The sequence below is a fragment of the Suillus discolor genome (genome assembly GCF_016758755.1).
Source record: "Suillus discolor strain FC423 chromosome Unknown F5147scaffold_33, whole genome shotgun sequence".
Lineage (NCBI taxonomy): Eukaryota > Fungi > Basidiomycota > Agaricomycetes > Boletales > Suillaceae > Suillus > Suillus discolor.
In genome coordinates, this window is record NW_024541280.1 from 1 (window position 1) to 18243 (window position 18243).

The following is an 18243-nucleotide window of genomic DNA, read 5'->3' on the forward strand; positions in this document are numbered from 1 at the left end:
CCATGCAAATATAAGAAGTTTATATTTGCACAAGATGAGGGTACATAAATCCACACAAATATAACATGTACATATTTACACAAGATAAGATTACAAGTGCTCTACACAAATATGACATGTGCATATTTGCGCAAAATGAGATTGCAAGAGTTCCACGCAAATATGACATGTGCATATTTGCGCAAATATGATATGTGCATATTTGTGCAAGATGAGATTGCAAGAGTTCCACGCAAATATGACATGTGCATATTTGCGCAAATATGATATGTGCATATTTGTGCAAGATGAGATTGCAAGAGTTCCACACAAATATGCACATGTCATATTTGCGCAAAATGAGATTGCAAAAGTTCCACGCAAATATGACATGTGGATATTTGCGCAAATATGAGGTTGCAAGTGTTCCACACAAATATGACATTTGGATATTTGCGCAAATATGCACATGTCATATTTGTGCAAGATGAGATTGCAAGTGTTCCACACAAATATGACATGTGGATATTTGCGCAAATATGAGGTTGCAAGTGTTCCACACAAATATGACATTTGGATATTTGCGCAAATATGCACATGTCATATTTGTGCAAGATGAGATTGCAAGTGTTCCACACAAATATGACATGTGGATATTTGCGCAAATATGATATGTGGATATTTGCGCAAATATGCACATGTCATATTTGTGCAAGATGAGGTTGCAAGTGTTCCACACAAATATGACATGTGGATATTTGCGCAAATATGCACATGTCATATTTGTGCAAGATGAGGTTGCAAGTGTTCCACACAAATATGACATCTGCATATTTGCGCAAATATGCACATATCATATTTGCGCAAATATGCAGATGTCATATTTGTGTGGAACACTTGCAATCTCATTTTGCACAAATATGACATTTGGATATTTGCGCAAATATGCACATATCATATTTGCGCAAATATGCAGATGTCATATTTGTGTGGAACACTTGCAACCTCATCTTGCACAAATATGACATTTGGATATTTGCGCAAATATGATATGTGCATATTTGCGCAAATATGCACATGTCATATTTGTGCAAGATGAGATTGCAAGTGTTCCACACAAATATGACATCTGCATATTTGCGCAAATATCCACATGTCATATTTGCGCAAAATGAGGGCCTTTGATATACCATAACGCAAGCTTAACCTAAAGGTAGTTACAAAATTATGGTTAGAATGAATGTGAGGCGAAAGAGAGGATCGAACAGTGCGGGTTCGATTTTGCGTAAGATAAGGAAGTTCTTGAGTAACGCTGCGTGCGGGAATTGAGCGTCCGATTTCAAAGTAAGATACTGAATGAAACTGACCTAACGCACGAGCCGAGGTTTCAAAGATGTTTGGAAAAGATGGACAGATCTTAAAAGGACGAAGCGAATGGGACCGAGGCATGCACAATCAGCAAAGGCACATAAATCAAACAGTAAAACATGAGATACTCATATCGGTCAGGGTCTTGTGAGGGCGTTTAAATTCGGACTCATATGATTTTGAACACGAACATCTACATATGATACAAGGATGCGTCTGGGTCGGAAGCTTAAGGGAGGAGAACCAACGTCACAGGACCGGACTAATAGTTTGATTTTAGACCATAGCAAGGGATAGATAGCACATCTACATGCGTTCATTTTGAATTTTACGTTCGACAGGTCAGACGAAGGATGGCAGTAAGCGACGATGAAAGTTACGATTGCGCAAGCGAGCGAGCGACGACTCAGACAGAATAAAACATTGAACGTATTCGAAAACATGACGACCGGACAGCAAGGCGGACGAACGTACAGGAAGCAACGTAAAAAGCAAGAGACAACGAGAAGAACAGCACACAGACAAGACAAGAAACAAGAAACAAGAAACAAGAAACAAGAAACAAGAAACAAGAAACAAGAAACAAGAAACAAGAACCGTAAGGAAAGGCTATTTAGTACAAAGTGCGAAATGAAAGAAAAGCATGAAAAAACGGAATACTAAACGCCCGGGATGACAGTTCCTTCCTCCTCATCATCCTCATCATCTTCGACGGTGACTTTGGACTTCTTCTTCTGCTGTCTGCCACGTCCATGCATGGAAGATGAAGAAGAAGCGCCTGATCGATTGATTTGATTGATTGATGTTGAAGGGTTGGAAGGCTATGAGCGAATCATATAAAAGACAAAGTCAAGACACAGACTGACCAGTTGCAGCACGAGAACGTTTAGTAGGAGCAGCAACGACACCGCGAGGTTCTAAGTGGGTTAGGTTATCACCAGCACCAATCAACGAGGAGACGGACACGCACCCTTGGTACGAGGGGGCAAGGACTTTTGAGTCAACGGCTGAGTTGGGACGTACGCTGCAAGATGAAGATGAGATAGACTGAGTCGCCGCGGTGGGAACAGATGCAACGGCGGACTTACTTGCATCACGAGGGTCGTCAAAATCTGACACGCGACTAGTGCTACGCGAATCTTCGTCTCCATTTTCGTCCTCGCTGCTGCTGGAACGATCTTGCATGTCGTGGTCTCCGTCGTCTTCTCCGGCGTTTGGATCATACCAACTGGTATCATCCGTCCCAAAGCCATGGGGAAGACCAGACGGGGATGGAGTGAGGGATGGGACGGTACCAGTGAGAATGCCAGCTAGCAATAAAATGAGATACAAACAAACGGAGGAGAATATACACGAAACACACCAGGATCTTTGTTGGTTTCCTCCGATGGAACCGTTGCCACGGCGGAAGACGGAGGAGGAACTAGTTGAAACACACCATATCAGCCAAGTGTTTAGAAAACGAATATAAGACAAATACCTGGTGCATTGTCCGCGGATGCAACTGTTCCGTGTGCGGAAGCCTCGGGAGCAACTATACGATCATCAGAAAACGAAACTGATGTACATATCAATAGCAAAAGAGGGACATACCTATTGAACCAGCCGTGGGTAAGACGGTGGCATGTGCGGGAGCTTGGTCAGTCTCAGTGTTACCAGAAGGTCCATCCGAAGACGAAGTCTGTTCGGTGAGAGTGAGCACGGGTGGACGTGGAGTGACCGATTCTGTGTGTGATTTCATCGATAAAATATTGGTGAATGTGCGACGATGAAATAATGAGAGACAAACGTACCATCATCATTAGTTTGAACATCGCGACCCACAGAGTTGAGTGAATCGTCGATGATTTCGATATTGTCGTCCAAGGCATGCGGGGATGGTTGACGTTGTTTGCGAGGGACGGGACGAGGTTTGGGCTTACCAGCCGAAGTCTTGAGTGTCTTGGACTGAGGAACGGGGGTCTGCGTGTCAACAGGAGGATCGTCGACGTGATGAACGGGAGGAGACTCAGAGCGTGCAGGTGCATTTGTTGGCTCTTTGTCTTGCTCCGGGACAGGAGGACCCTCGACGTCAACTGCTCGACTCTTCCCTTTCTTATTCTTCTTCTTCGGAGCAGGCTCCTTCTCCAATGGTTCGTCTTCTTCGCCATCTGCCGATGCCTGCAATATAATGTGTGTGAGAATAAAGTTAGAGGGATGAATATATCGGATGTGTTTTATGAGACATATGAAAAGATGACACGACGTACCATGGTGAATGGGTCTTCGTACGACTCTGGTATGTCGATACCAAGGGCAACTTTGTGTACATCTACTTCGAAAGGCTTGGTAGGGTCATTGTTGAGAATACGGTAACGAAGTCTTGCACAATTGAGCTCTATTCCCTGTGTAATGAAACAATCAGCTCAATCATTCTCCGCAGATACAACAGTGGCATCCGCGGCCATGTAGATATGTGCCCTGTTTTATGCCAAGTACTCTCTGGTGTAGAGGTTACATGGTATAAAATGGAAGACACATACGCATGCGCCGCGGATAGAACAGTGTCATCCGCGGCAATGTATATACGTGCCCCGTTTTATTCCAAGTACCTTCAAGTGTAGAGGTTACATGGAACAAAACAGAACACACATACACATGAGCCGCACATAGACCCGTGGCCACGGCGGACGAAGACTTACTTTAATGACTTCTACCAAGGGACGTGCGACATCAGCGGACAGCAGCGAGTGTGGGCTGGTACCGGAGCGAACGCACGACATGCTCATCACATGACTCACGAATTTGTTGAGAGCATCACGGTCTTTGTCCTCAAGAAGAAGACGGTCACGCGTCTGTTGCTGCTCGACGACGGCCTTGCCTTCGATGGTCTTGAGGACTTCCTTGGGGTCCAGCTGGGACTCGCCAAGCTTTAGTCCATCCCACCAAACCCATTCCTGTACGTGTTTCAACTGTCCCGCCTCACCTAATATTTGTACCTTTTCAAGGCGAGAAGACAGTGCCTGCTCGATCAGCCGACGAAGCGCCCCGACATACTTGTCACGCAAGAGCTTCGGACGGTACTTCGATATGTACATGCAGTTCGACGGCAATTGCCTTTACGCAGGGCTCGATGTCTCTGGGACCGTTTTTGAGCGCCGGGCTCAGCCAATCCCAACCGGTCGTGTGCAGGGCCATCATGCCTGCAATGACGTGGGCTTCCATAGCCAAGTTACGGTTTTTGGGACCGTTCTTCGTCCTTTTCGAGACAAGAAATTTGCCGAGTGCCTCACTCGCGAGGGTCTCAGCCTCAGGTAACTTGAAGTATTCGGCCTCGACTTCTTTCTTCTCTTTCGGTCTTGGCGGAAGCTTGTGCTTGTCGTTCACGATACAGTTGTTCAACCGCATCATCAAGGTACGTCTGTGAGTCCAAATAATTTTGGTGACCTGCAGGAGCTAACATCAACGTCTTCGAATACACATGCCAACGATGTAGGTGCTGACCTCTCTGGGGTTGTTATGTCCGTGGTCAGCGAATCGCGGATCTTTCGCGATGTTCGCTAACATCACGCTCGACCAATCGTCCATCGTGTGGGTCTTGGGGTGCAACGGACGATAATAGTCGATGAGCGCCTCGAACCATCGACAGACCTTCGAATGAATTTATGTGTAGGTGAGCGAGTCGCTTCGCACGTCCTGAACACAGGGAAGCTTACCTCTCCGATACCTTCCTCTATCTTCGTGAACGACGCCCAAGCGTATGTCATCATGAAGCCTCCCAGCAACGGCTCTGGAGCTTCTGTTTTGCCTTCTTGAGGCGTGAGGTGAAGCGCAACGCGTGCGACGATGCTGTCAAGGTGCGTTAAAATTTGATTATTCTTGATATTGGCGTTGGACGTTAGATGCCACGTGTCCCGCAGCGTTTTGATGACTTTGGACCGATAGGAACTTAAATGCATGATGTACTTCGGCGACATCTCTCCAATCTGGTCCTTTATTTCGCTAAACGCGTCGTTCGCGTGTTTGTCCATGGCCTCGAGGACTTGGGCCCATATGGCCATGTCGCAGCCATTGCTGCCTTTCTTCATGGACTCACGTAACTGCCTTCGTTTGTTTCTTAGCCTCCTCGTTTCCTCCTTCGGCTTTGTCAAGCAGCTTCATCACGGTCTCGTAACTCGCAAATTCATCTTCCGAGCCTAATTTCCTCAAAGTGCCCAGGCGGATTTCACACCAGGACATATATATCTTCGCACGAATGTAAGTAATGCTAACATTCTCGACATTGAAAATTGAACTTACTCCAATGCAAACATCGATGGACTTTGATAGCCATGTCACCGAAAACTCCTGTCGATGTCTGACGTGCCGTCCCAATGTCAGGAGTCGCGTAGCGAGAAACATACACAGTCTGTCGTGATGCAGGACCTTCTGCAGACGTGAGTTTTTGTCTGCCGTGGCGCGAATCTCACTAAGCATGTTTGTCGCCAGGGTATCGCGTTTGTTCTCAGGCGATGTGTCGTACACGACCTTGATCTTTTTCAACGCCCTGACGAGCGACTCCTCATCCGTCTCCTTGTATTCGTGCAAGGTACTATTCCTACTCAGATGGTTGGCCAACTCATCCCCATCCGCAAGCAATTTGCCTGTCAACAAGTTCGTCAATATTAAGTATCATCATTCTGATAACGTCGCCGTAGGAACGGTTCCAACGGCGGGTGAAACAGGTTGTTCAGGTATGGTCCGCGCTCAGAACGGTGGCATGCGCGGACGTGATCACGGTACTTGTCTTATATTCGACACTTGATGTCGTATCTGATCTACATCCATTTCCCAGAATACGATCGATCGTATATCAAGGATACAACCAACTGCCCATGACCCGCGCATGGAACAGTTCCATGCGCGGACATACGTCACGGTCAGTGCATTGCGTTGACAACATATGTCCCGCTGACGTTCGATACACGTTCGCTTACGCACACCGTTGGAACTCGTGGAACATCAGATCAGTGCTCACCTTGATCGTACACGATCACCCCCCACTGGCCGATGTTGTGGAGGATATCAAGTATGTCGCATTGTTGTGCCCGGTACTCGTTGTGCTGCTGAACGTTTTCTGGCGTTAGTTTCGACATGCCCATGATCTTGTTTCGCTTCTTGTCGAACATTTCGACTTCGTCGCGCAAGGACTGCGTGTATCGCTTGAGTGCCGAAAGACGATGCTGGCCCGACGCGACAACGATATGATTCTTGTCCTTCATCTTCAGTTCGCTAACCTTCTCCGGTTCGTCGAAATTCTTCAACAGTGAGTCCTTGTTCTCTACGCGTTTCATATCCACGATGATTGGGATTGCTGCCGTGTCTTTCATCGGTGTGATACCCAACGTCTTGAAGGACGTAACTAATTTGTTCGTTTCCTCGTCTTTTTCAGGTCGATCGTTGTACACCCCGAATTTCAGGGTGTCTGCGATATCCAGCAAATTCACCCATGCAACGCCAGCTTTGCATTTCGCAACCTGTGCGTCCAATTTCTGCGTCTCTTTCCCGATGTCTTTCTTCTGACCAGTAGGTTCTATCGGCCTTTGATCCAGGTGCAGGTGCGATCCACCTTCGTCCTGATGCGCGTTAGTATCTCCTTCGTGAGTCTGTCTTTTCACTTTTCAACGTCAGATACTCACTCCTCCTGACGCTGCTTTCTTTCCTCCACCTTTCGTTTTCCTGGGAGGCATTTAGATCGACAAAATGGTCACAATGTAGGGGCAACACGAAGGTAAGTAACTAACAGTTAAAAATTTTCGCTATCCGACTCCCAGAATTTCTATTTACCCTGTACCCTCCGCCCTCCGCCCTGTGCCTCTGCCTCATGTTCTCTTGAGGTCCGCGAGCATCACGTGGTATGGTCACGTGATGTTCAAATTAGTATACACGTAGTCGATAGAGTATTGACAATATTATATCTTTATGTATATATGCTAAGTATGTACTATAGAGTAATAACCTCCGCAGATGGAACAGTGCCAAGTGCGGAAGTTTACGATACTTGGTTTATACAACCTATATAAAATACAATATATAATGACGATGTACATTTATATTTTGGTACATTATATACCATCAAGTTATGGCTTCCGCAGATGGAACAGTGCCGAGTGCGGAAGTTTACTATCAGTAGTCTATACAATGTATATAAAATAGATATAAAGATATAGATGACAATTACAATTACATCATTATATCTATTTTATATACATTGTATAGACTACTGATAGTAAACTTCCGCACTCGGCACTGTTCCATCTGCGGAAGCCATAACTTGATGGTATATAATGTACTAAAATATAAATGTCATTGTCATTATATATTGTATATAGGTTGTATAAACTAAGTATCGTAAACTTCCGCACTTGGCACTGTTCCATCTGCGGAGGTTATTACTCTATAGTATATAGGTTGTATAAACTAAGTATCGTAAACTTCCGCACTTGGCACTGTTCCATCTGCGGAGGTTTACAATACATATATGATTGCATCTCATTGTACGTGCATTGGTGTGATTCATTTGATTTACTTAAGTCAGTACGCCATTGAAACTGTTGCGAACGCGGATGTCAAAGTATATAATCATATATATATAATATTGTTCATATGTTTACCCCATAGGAGGGATACAGTAGGTTACTTACATGTCTATCAATGATATATTGGGTGGTTATAGTGGTCAGTTTGTGTGATATATGAAATGGTTATCTTTACACTTGATATATGATATATATGCTGCATTTCTTAATGATACATTGCCAAAATCAATTTGACAGGCTTGCCTTTTTTGTTTTTCAGGGCCAGGGGGCTAACATAACCATATATTTAACCGAACCCATTTACAAATATCCTATATAATATTTGATCTATCAAGTCTTGTTCTAAGCGTGCTCAAGTCCACTGCTTTCGCTTATGTAAGCAGTGTCACCCCTGTCATGCTGCCTCACCCAATGATTGATTTTTTCAGCCTCCATTTGACTTGCCTGGCTTCGAATAGAACTCGATTCAGAGGTTATTGACCAATCTGAATCTGATGGCAATGCTTATTTCGTCCGAAAAAATCATGTTTCAGAGTCATGGTACCCCCTCCCCCCACCTACTCCACCAAGAAGCATGATTTTATGTCAATACAGATGTGCTAAGGGATGTTCCTAGTGTTTAATGATGATACAAATAGATTATAGATGGATTCAGAGTGTTCTGAACCAATATGGAATGTGATGTGTGAGTTTGCCTGGTACCCCCCCTCAAAGATCGATTTTTCTAGGCTTCACATGACTTGTCAGCACTTCAAAAGTATCCTTCCTGGGGGTTCTTGATGCTTCTGAACACGATGGTAAAGCCAGATTTGTCAGAAAAAATCAGGTTATTGAGATATGTAGGGTCCCCCTCCCCCCTCCTAACTCATATATCTTGGTATTATATAAATACCGGTATATAAATAAGTGTTCCTACTGTTTTAAGAGCATATAAAACGATTGGAAATGGTCCCAGAGTGTTTTGGGCCCATCCTGATTAAGATATGCGAGTTTTCATGGTACCCCCCTCAAAGATCGATTTTTCTAGGCTTCCCATGACTTGCTTGTGCTCTAGGAGTATTTTTCCGGGGTGCTCTTGATGTCCCTGAACAAGATGGTGAAGCCCAATATGTCAGGAAAAATCAGGTTGTTGAGATACAGAAGGTCCTCCCCCCCCCCTCCTACCCCATATATTTTACAACACTCACATTTCACTCAAAACCGATACTGAAAATGGTTGTCCCAGTGTTTTTAAAGCATAGAAATCGATTGGTGATGGTCCCAGGGTCTCTGGAGGTCAGCATTGTTGACCTTGGCTGGTGGGATGAAAAACTCAGTATTTTGACATTATCTACAGATCCCAACCGCCGATTTCTTTTATTCCGGGCTCATATTAATCCTTGGGCATCCCTCTAAAATATGTACCAGCCCAAGAAGAGAAAAAAATTTCAAACTTTGAAACCTATTTCTGTTTTGACCATATAAGTGTGGAGGTTGTGTGCAGAGATTATGATGTGAGATGGAGAGATATAGAGAATGAAGAGGAACTGAAGAGAAAAGCTGATGAAGCTAATAAGCAACAGGTAGTAGTAACTATTCTGTCATGACCTCTCCTGATGATGATATGTCGTTGTTTTTTTTTCAGCTGCGAGCTGAAGGTCTCGCACAAGGTCTCGCAGGGCAAGACCAAATCAAGGCAGAATTGGAGGCAGAGCGAGTCCGATTTGAGGCAGAACGAGTCCGAGTTCAGGCAGAACGAGAGGCTGAACGGGTCCGAGCCGAGGCTGAACATATTCGAATGCAAACAGAAATTACTGAATTGCGAGCTACGCTAGCAGCGCTCAGCGAAAGTACTAGATAGATGTACGTCAGTTTCTTTGTCCGATTCCTCGTCTTCATCAAACAAATCTGTGTTGACAGTTTCTTCGTCCGATTCCAATCTGTGTTGAACTTGTAAGCAGCACCCTCCAAGTTCTTTGCATCTTCAAGCTCAGCGCTCGTCATCCGACTCTGACTGACTTCCTATACACGGGTAGATGCTGATCGGAATGCTAGGATCGAGACTACTGTGCGCTTCACAAATCATTCGCTACAATGTTCTTGTATTTTATTTATTTATGATGCGCATGATGGTCGTTCTCAGGCTCGAATTCATTGCAGGCGAAAGCAAGCTCAATGTTCTTGGTACACAGTACTGGAAACGTCCCCTTCCTGACGAGGATAAACAATCAAGATGCACCATAGACACGCAAATACTTACTAGTCTACAGCGAGCCGTAAGCGGTCATGAGACGTAAGACTCGAGCTTGAAAGTTTGTTGGAGGTGTGATGCTCGCTTGATGTCTCGGTAGGGCTTGAAACTGTGAAGACAAATGTCGGACGCATGTAGGCAGTGCAGTCAGTTATGACAGGTTGGGAGCATTTTTGTTGAACCGGTAATGGCGAACTGCCTCGTGTCTCGGGCGTCTATGGAAACAAGGAAGATTAGCGCGGTGAAGTAACATAAAAACGTACAATACGCACACCTCTGCGGCTTAGAGAAAGACACCCACAATCCCTCGGCCGTACTCAACACCATCAACCTCCAGTAAAATGTCACAGCTCATTCCAAGCACCACACCCATTCAAACTTTTGAAGATCATGAGAGGGGCATAACCGCCGTCGCAGTGTTCCCCGACAAACGACGAATGATTACTGGCTCGGACGACAAGACACTTCGTCTTTAGGACTTGGAGACAGGTGTTGTGTTGAAGAAGATGGAAGGCCATAGCGGGGAGGTGCGGGCATTGGCGATACCGCGAGATGGTAAAATAATAGGGTACTACTAGCTTAGCCCAATTCCGAAGTAAAAAATGTTGTGTTGTACAAGGATATCGAGCAGCAGATACCTTCGTTCGCGGTATGCCCAATATACACGAATAATGGTGAGTACCATGACCTCTGTGGCAACAGAGTGAGCACTCGACTACATTTATGGCTTCGTGATCTCACCAAGCTCGAATGCTGCCATAAGTGACCAATTATATGCAGCCTTCGTGTCGTGGTATAATGAGTAGCAACCGCCACCTATGTCTGATAGTTGGACTGTCATCGACCTACACTGAGCGATTTACATGCGGCTCTTCTTCAAGACACTCACATTTCGACTGGTTCCAAAACTTCAGTGTTATTACCACGTTCAAGATCCCCAGGCACTGAAGTGAAGTATGTCAGAGTACATAATGTGGGAACGCAACTGTATGCGCACCAGTACCGTTGTTAACATAAGGCCCAGAATGGATTTCTTTTGTCCCCCATAATGCATAGGTACGAAGGATGAAGATACCTGGAGATCCTGTCAGTATTCTGCGTGAGTACACTATAAACATTGTAATACCTTCTGCACCAGCCATGCACAATGCAACAGTACCTGGGGGACGAACTTGAAGCGGGACTGGAAAATTCCATTGTTACAATACTTACAATACCACGCTGACTGTAGAATTTTACAAGTCTACATCGGCGAATCCTCAGGATCGCAGGTGACATTGTTTCCGACTAATACTCACCACAAATTTTTCATTCGGGAAATAGTTCGCTTCAGTATCCTAATTAGCTACATGTTGATGATGGAGCATGCGATCTGGACTCACTGCATAAGTATACAGAGAGCATCAAGGCTGGCATGTATCTCGCCATGATATAAAGAATACTTCCTTTGCTCCACGGTGGCCGATGAATCAAAGATACCTATACACAACAATCAGCCTGTCGATAGACATGCTATCATATCTCGCAAAGATGAAATCACCTCCTGGTCCAAGGTTAGGAAACAATCGTAGACCTGTGACGAAATGTTTATGAATGACGACTGAACGAACGGCAAGAGCACCCACCCAAGAGGCCACTAGTGATGCTAGCGCGAACCCTGTTAGCTATGAGATATTATTATGGTCGAAATGACAGCACCGAAAAAATACTGCCAGTGCCAAGATTATAGATGAGTGAAACGAAGATGTCAATAAATATCAGTCACTTACATCCTGGGACTGGAGGATGGTTGAGAGATGAATGAAGGTATGTGATTCCATGTTTAAGAGAGAGTCGAACGAAGGCATCAGTATCGAGCACGGCGCCGTGCCTGGTAGGCAGAATATATAACAATTCCAATCAGGGTCAAGCGTGACTAGTTGACTCATCAGGCCTGCCTTTAGCAACAGCACCATGATACAGTAACATGCCAATCAAGGGCCGACCAGTCAAACATATTTGACTGCTTCAAGGCACCTCAGCACGATAGAACGCAGAGTATCAAACGTGTCACGGACCTTATAAGTACTCAGGGCCTCAGCACCTCGCGAATGACACCGTAAATCTCAAATCCTGTGGGTCGATTTCCTATCATTCCACGTAATATGTTACTAATAAGCAGAAAGTTCATAACAACCAACGGCATGCTCACCTGACCAAAAAAAAATCCAGGTATATGTAGAGCGCCTAGAAGTGATGTTTCATACAACTAGAATAGAAGATGGTTTCTGGACGGGAGCAGGGAGCGTGGGATTATGAATGCGAAGGCGCGCGGGGGAGTGGGGCCCTGATCTTGTAGTGAGGAGGTGAAGGAAAAAACTATATGCCCCCATAATGTTTCAACTCATATAGATAAGTTGGGGATGTACTCCATGTATGCATCCCTGAAGTTCAAAGCAGCGTCAAACATAGGTGCTGTAATACTGTTAATCAACGGATGCTCATCACGCTGTATTTCATGCAGTTGGTCCAGGAGCTTCCGATGATGCGAGTGGAGCTCAGCAAAATTTGTAGAAGACGTCGGTGATAAAACCGTTCAGTCTCTCACGACCAATGACTGGAGGATCACTTTTTCGCAGGGCCTGGACGTAGATCTGTGGTGGCAAGAATGAGCTATGATGTTCAGATCGAGTACTTGCAAAGGACAACACACCAAGTCGATATTTTCTAGGTCCCTGACGTACGCCATCTCACCTTTGATAAGTTCAAATATGATGCTGCACAACGTTGAGCATTTCATAACAACTCAAAAAAGGACAAATGTACGACTGGCGCTTAGCCTCAGCCTTGCTGAGGCTCTCTGGAACGTCCTTGGCTACGATATCGTGCCACTCCCATTTCCCAGTCGGACCTTTGCCCATCGCAGTCTGGAACGTCTGGAGCTGTGCAACATTCTGAAGATTCCTGATGGCTTCAATGGCTTCTGCATGGTAGTATGCGTCTGGGTTGCCTTCAGTTGTCTCTTTCATGATCGCCTCTGTTGTTGTAATTGAGAGGGCGTTTCCTGGAAGGGCTGATTCTCTGGTGGGAAGTGGTGGGCGGAAAAGGGTGGGCGGCTGTGAGAACTGGGTGTTTAAGCTTGCACTCGCCACTTGGTCGATGGACGGTAGAGAACTGGACGTTGATGTTGGAGAGCTGGGTGTTCGTCGACGGGGGAGCGGAGGTACAGGGCATGTGTCTTCAGACCCAGAGGAACAACTTCCGAGTCCTTTGTGGAACCGCTTTGTGGGACTTAGGCTGCGCGTCCTGCTGCTCATGGAGGAACCGGATGACGTCGTCTTTGGCACCTGTAGAACACGCTCACGATCCAGCTGTTCTTCAACGCGCTTCATGTTCTGACCATGCTTGGGCAACCAAGGGTGCTGGTTTTCGAGGAGGAAACGGTGGGATTTTACCATCCTTTGGCCTTTCGGGCGATTTCTGAGGAGGGTCTGTCCCATTTGCTTTGTTGCGCATCAAGAACGGATTATGGCTGATCTTCTGTGGTAGACGGGAGGGTATAACGGGAGGGGAGTCAGATTGACCGGGAACAGAGTGCTGTGTACCAGACTCGAGTGATTAACGAAAGGGATTTATGTCTGGAGAGGAAGAGTTTGAAGATGTGGCATGTTGTTTGGGTCGGTCTGGATGAAGAGGCGGAGCGTGGACTTGACGCTTGGAGGGAGATGTTGATCTTGAGCGTTCAAGAACTTCTGGGATTGGGTGGGCTGCAAGACATTCCGGTCAGTACTGGCTGAAGGGTGAGGAGGTAATGCATACCTTGGACAAACGCGAGAGTTCTATCAACGCGTTTACCTGACACAGCGCGAAGGACAAGCCTGAGCACAGCAAAAAACTGGCCACCGGTGAGACAATTGATCTGTGTGGAGCAAGTTTGGATAGAAGATCTGGGCGGAACGCATACAGTTAGGACATGAAGAAGGCGTGGAAATGGCCGAACCTTCAAGTGTCAATATCTGTAGTTGGTAGATCATGAGGATATCTGCCTCGTACATCACTGAACCGATGAACTTATTAATGTCATGGTAGACTATATTTATTTGGTAGGGCGGGTGCACCCCTGCAAGCGTCACCCCATCTAACTAGCGCTGAGGCTGTGCCCACTGCTTGCCATGTTCAGAAGAGATATAAGCTCATTGTGCATTAGTACTGTCCTATGAACAGGGTAATATATATGGCATAGAGATACCAGTGACGACAACACCGGAGGGCTATCATATGGTGAGGAAGGTGCCAAGAGAAACAACGGAAAAGAAGCTCGGAGATTAATCCTCCAAGACGTTGTAGCATGCGTCCGACTGTCAACAACTGTCAACAAGCTCTTCTGTCAGTGCTAACCGTTTCAACTCAAAGGGACCATAGCTAACAACTCGGATAGGTAGTCTTCTTGTCCAAGGGGCGAGGTGCTAAGGGTTACTGGCAACATCCCATCGTTGCACAGATTCAAAGTCCAAATTGTCTCGAGGCTGTCCGCTCCCGTGTTTCTTCTTAGACTGTGTTGGAACATATTGATGCTCGTCGACCATGTGTCTGTGTCTACGTGCAGGATCCTTGAACCACATCCCACAATTATACCGGCATGCGTGCGGCGTAGATCCAGTGCTGATGAGTTGAGTGAGTTGAGGACCGGGCATTGATAAAATGCCACTTACTGTCCGTGCATGTGAGTATCAAGTGAAGTTTTCTGGGGGAAACCTTTGCCGCAGACACCGCATACGAATGGCCTTGAAATGGGCGAGATTAGCTAGCGAAGGAAGCTCGTGAATGACCGTGTTGCTTACTTATAACACAAATGAGTCGTTTCAATGTGACGTTTGACTAGCTGCTTCTTAGACATGTATTTACATTGTCCGCCTGACTCTGTCGACCAGGTGCACAACCATTTCCGTGTCGTACCATCCAGAGTAAAACAGGCGTACTTCTCCCACTCCTCTGATTCTGCCTTCGGTGGTATTGTTGGGCGGGTTCTAACGTGTGATTGATCACTGGATTCACCAGCGCTAGGACTGTCCTTGCGTTTGCGGTGACGATCCGATTGAGATCTGTGCAATGATGGGCTACTGATCATTTCAGGAGGAGTAGGCGTTCGCTGGTAAGGCCTGGAGGACACAGGAGGCCAGCTACGATCAACTTCAATGTTTACATGTCTGCAGGTGCGTTAAGCGCGAGGTTGCAAATAACCCCAAATTATGTACCTCAGCGGCTCCATGATCTTCATAACAGAGGATGCACGGTAAGGAGAGCTAATGAAATAAGGGTGTCTTCAGCAGAAGAGACGCGGGGAATTAAAAAAACCACACACTGTTCACTTGATGATGAGCTTCTTCGTATTTTGGGCGGCAAATTTGAGGTGGGGATGCTGAAGTCAGATAGTGCCGGGGAGCTGCAAAAGCGACTGCATTTTAACACCCTATTTCATATTTTTTCTGATTGAAAACGTACGGCATGCGAGAAGATTCACGCAAGCTAGAGATAGAGCTTGACGATGACGACCGCATGAAATTTTGACCGATGTAGAGGGGCCGTGGATAGGGTATCTGGGATTCGGGTTCATACCGTTCCCAAGTGTACGTTGCTGTCGGTGCATTGAAAACCGATAAGGAGACGGGTCGCTGTTGCCGACTGTCGTGGTAGGTCTCCATGCACCTTTTGAAAGCGATTAGTACTTCGCCAAATGGTACTGAACTTCCATACCTAAGCTCCACATCCTGTCCCGGTGAGTTATCCACCTTTGTGTATTGAGAAGGTAAAGGACGGATATCTCGATCATATGTTCTTCCGCGAGAGGGAGGTGGCAAGGTGTATGAGCTGCTCCTTCCAAAGAAAATTGGGAAAATGAACAACCAAATGGGAAGATGAAGGCAGTATATACCTCCTTCGCTCCAATTGTCCCTGAGAAGTTGACGGATGGCCATGCGGGTTCGGTTGTTTGCTGAGGCTATCACTATAAAGTATGACGATGGGTGAAGGCACATCATGGAAGAGACCCACTCTTCGATTTCAAGTCCAGTTATACATATGGCTAGCGGGTTTTAGTGAGGCGGACTAATGGGTGAATCCAAAACTAATAAATACATTCAAACACTTCAATAACCCTTGGGCGATCCTTCGGATTCCAAGACCAACATTTTTGAATCAAGTCCCAATGATTGTCTAGGATATTGTCGGGACGCGCAGGGTTGGCTTTGTTCGACAGCTCAACGTAGATATGATGCGGTTGCTTCTTTTTCCATGGCCTCTCCCCGGAGATCACCTAAAAGGAGAAAGCTTAGGTTGAAGTTCATGAAAGATAATGAGATCGCACAAAAAACATGATACCACCGAAAGAATAGATGTCACTCATGAAATTCGGTCGTTCAGGGTCAAGATCGGGATCGATTCCAATGACTTCGGGCGCACGCCATCGAGGATCCAAGCTGCGGCTCGCGGTCGTTATGGACAACTGCAACTCTGCATCTCCTACGACTGTTGCGAGACCAAAATCTATCAGGCGCGGATTTCCTGAACAATCTATAAGCACATTTGCCTGAACTTAACAATCAGTCAAAAATCCGCACAGAGACAACCATACATACGGGATGAAGGTCTCCGTGAACGACGTTCTCCGAGTGCACTTATGTAAACATCAAGAACAAAAATAATGACTTAATAGAAATCGACGAACGATATTGGAGGCCATCGGCAACGCCCTTGGCCTAGTTGCATAAAGTCAGTAAACAATTTTTGATCATGATTGGTATGAGCAGGGGACTCGCCAATCCAACTTTAGCGGAAGCTGTAAGTATTGTAGCTTCCTCAAGGTAAACATATAATGTCCCAGATGGCATCCATTTGGAAACGAGAGCCGGAAATGGGGATTCGATCATGGCGGTGCCAAGTAGCGGCACAATAGTTCTGTGTTTCAGTCTAAACCACACCAGGAGTTCCCGACGCATTGCCTACATATATCATGGAATTCGGAAGGATGATCACAATTCAGTTAGGTAACTGACCTTTTCATTTTTCTCTATAGCTCTCCCAAGATCAACCTTGAACACCTTCACCGCGACCTGATTGATGACCGATAAGCTTGGGCAAATTGGTGACTTGGTGACTTGGTCAGACAGACCTCTGTTGTGCCTTCGCTGGTCTCGATAGTACACCGATGAACTACGCCGAAGGATCCAGATACACATAAAGATGCGAGCTTTAACTTCTCAGAAATCTGAGATGTGAGATCGGCAGGCATATTGCTGTAAAACGATGAAGAGATGGTCAAGCACATTATGGGAGAAGACCCACTCTTCGGGCGCAAGTCTTGACATGGGTTGGACTATTACTTTTACAGGTGATGCGTCAGGAGTTAGCAAGTGCCACAGCAGACTATACAATTTCGCGATGTAATCTTTTTAAGCTCATGCGGCGAGGCACTGAGGTTCGTCAGAAAGCCTGCAAACAGCCACGTTTGCAGAACATTCTCTGAGAAGGTGTCGTAACAGATGCTAGTTCGGCTACGGCCCACTCCGATTTGGCGTTGTCCTCCACCTCAGCGCTCAGACAGCAGTTTTCGGGGGCAAAAGGTAGGCTTTCAGGCCGGGTTCCTAGGTTATGAGAAACCAGTCTGAAAGGCCCGTGATAATATCATACCTCGTTGCCCTCCCCCGGGCTGCTTGCGTGTTTCACCTCCAGGATGCCTGGACACCCTCACGCTCGCACTGCCCTAACTTCTTCGGGTCGATATCAACCCTCAAGTATCATACGGTCAGCACCAGCAACTTTCCAGATCGTGGCATCAGTCTATTACTCAAATTTTCCATAGCCTGATATGCTTAGCATCAACACCATCGAATTCATGCTTTATTCTTTTCCTTGATCAAATCTTTCAGGTTAGGATGGTTATGATATAGAACCCAATTTCTTCCATAGAATGCATCAAGTGCGCACAATAATGGATCCTTCGTTTGCCTCTCACATCGTTCATTATAGTATTCCCAGCCACGACCTCAGCGCCCTGGACGTCTCAAAAGACTCAGGCTCACTATGACGAGAACGCCTTGCTCAGCTCCTCCACTTCCACCTGCGCCACCTACC

General features: G+C 46.1%; 5 protein-coding genes across 5 annotated transcripts; all 5 read right to left on the bottom strand.

The window, feature by feature from the left end:
• Window positions 1-2006: 2006 nt before the first annotated feature.
• Window positions 2007-7055, bottom strand: F5147DRAFT_653522 (uncharacterized protein; the record flags this gene model as incomplete). The annotated part of the gene is made up of 18 exons (XM_041433789.1): window positions 2007-2125; window positions 2214-2264; window positions 2318-2371; window positions 2436-2657; window positions 2711-2770; window positions 2828-2881; window positions 2941-3072; window positions 3141-3507; window positions 3597-3731; window positions 4029-4283; window positions 4326-4409; window positions 4450-4773; window positions 4831-4977; window positions 5043-5400; window positions 5423-5571; window positions 5626-5969; window positions 6344-6941; window positions 7005-7055. The coding sequence occupies 18 exons, from the start codon at window positions 7053-7055 to the stop codon at window positions 2007-2009; spliced, it is 3504 nt and encodes a 1167-aa protein (XP_041291858.1).
• Window positions 7056-10708: 3653 nt separating this feature from the next.
• F5147DRAFT_653523 (uncharacterized protein) lies at window positions 10709-11954 on the bottom strand (the record flags this gene model as incomplete). Its single annotated transcript, XM_041433790.1, has 10 exons — window positions 10709-10824; window positions 10876-10979; window positions 11024-11078; window positions 11132-11209; window positions 11261-11317; window positions 11347-11359; window positions 11433-11471; window positions 11675-11707; window positions 11760-11798; window positions 11904-11954. 10 exons carry the CDS (start codon window positions 11952-11954, stop codon window positions 10709-10711), a joined length of 585 nt encoding a protein of 194 aa, XP_041291859.1.
• Window positions 11955-12483: 529 nt separating this feature from the next.
• Window positions 12484-13271, bottom strand: F5147DRAFT_698641 (Rho family DH domain-containing guanine nucleotide exchange factor). The gene is made up of 4 exons (XM_041437569.1): window positions 12940-13271; window positions 12827-12890; window positions 12693-12767; window positions 12484-12670 (listed from the first exon to the last, which is right to left on the bottom strand). The coding sequence occupies exons 1-4, from the start codon at window positions 13140-13142 to the stop codon at window positions 12518-12520; spliced, it is 495 nt and encodes a 164-aa protein (XP_041291860.1). The 5' UTR covers window positions 13143-13271; the 3' UTR covers window positions 12484-12517.
• Window positions 13272-14286: 1015 nt separating this feature from the next.
• F5147DRAFT_216301 (uncharacterized protein) lies at window positions 14287-16123 on the bottom strand. Its single transcript, XM_041428642.1, has 8 exons — window positions 16046-16123; window positions 15868-15987; window positions 15616-15819; window positions 15476-15556; window positions 15369-15416; window positions 14955-15320; window positions 14826-14897; window positions 14287-14775 (listed from the first exon to the last, which is right to left on the bottom strand). The coding sequence occupies exons 3-8, from the start codon at window positions 15813-15815 to the stop codon at window positions 14580-14582; spliced, it is 963 nt and encodes a 320-aa protein (XP_041291861.1). The 5' UTR covers window positions 15816-15819; window positions 15868-15987; window positions 16046-16123; the 3' UTR covers window positions 14287-14579.
• Window positions 16124-16237: 114 nt separating this feature from the next.
• Window positions 16238-17108, bottom strand: F5147DRAFT_578200 (kinase-like domain-containing protein; the record flags this gene model as incomplete). The annotated part of the gene is made up of 4 exons (XM_041431431.1): window positions 16238-16426; window positions 16478-16699; window positions 16749-16786; window positions 16892-17108. The coding sequence occupies 4 exons, from the start codon at window positions 17106-17108 to the stop codon at window positions 16238-16240; spliced, it is 666 nt and encodes a 221-aa protein (XP_041291862.1).
• Between the last annotated feature and the right edge of the window lie 1135 nt (window positions 17109-18243).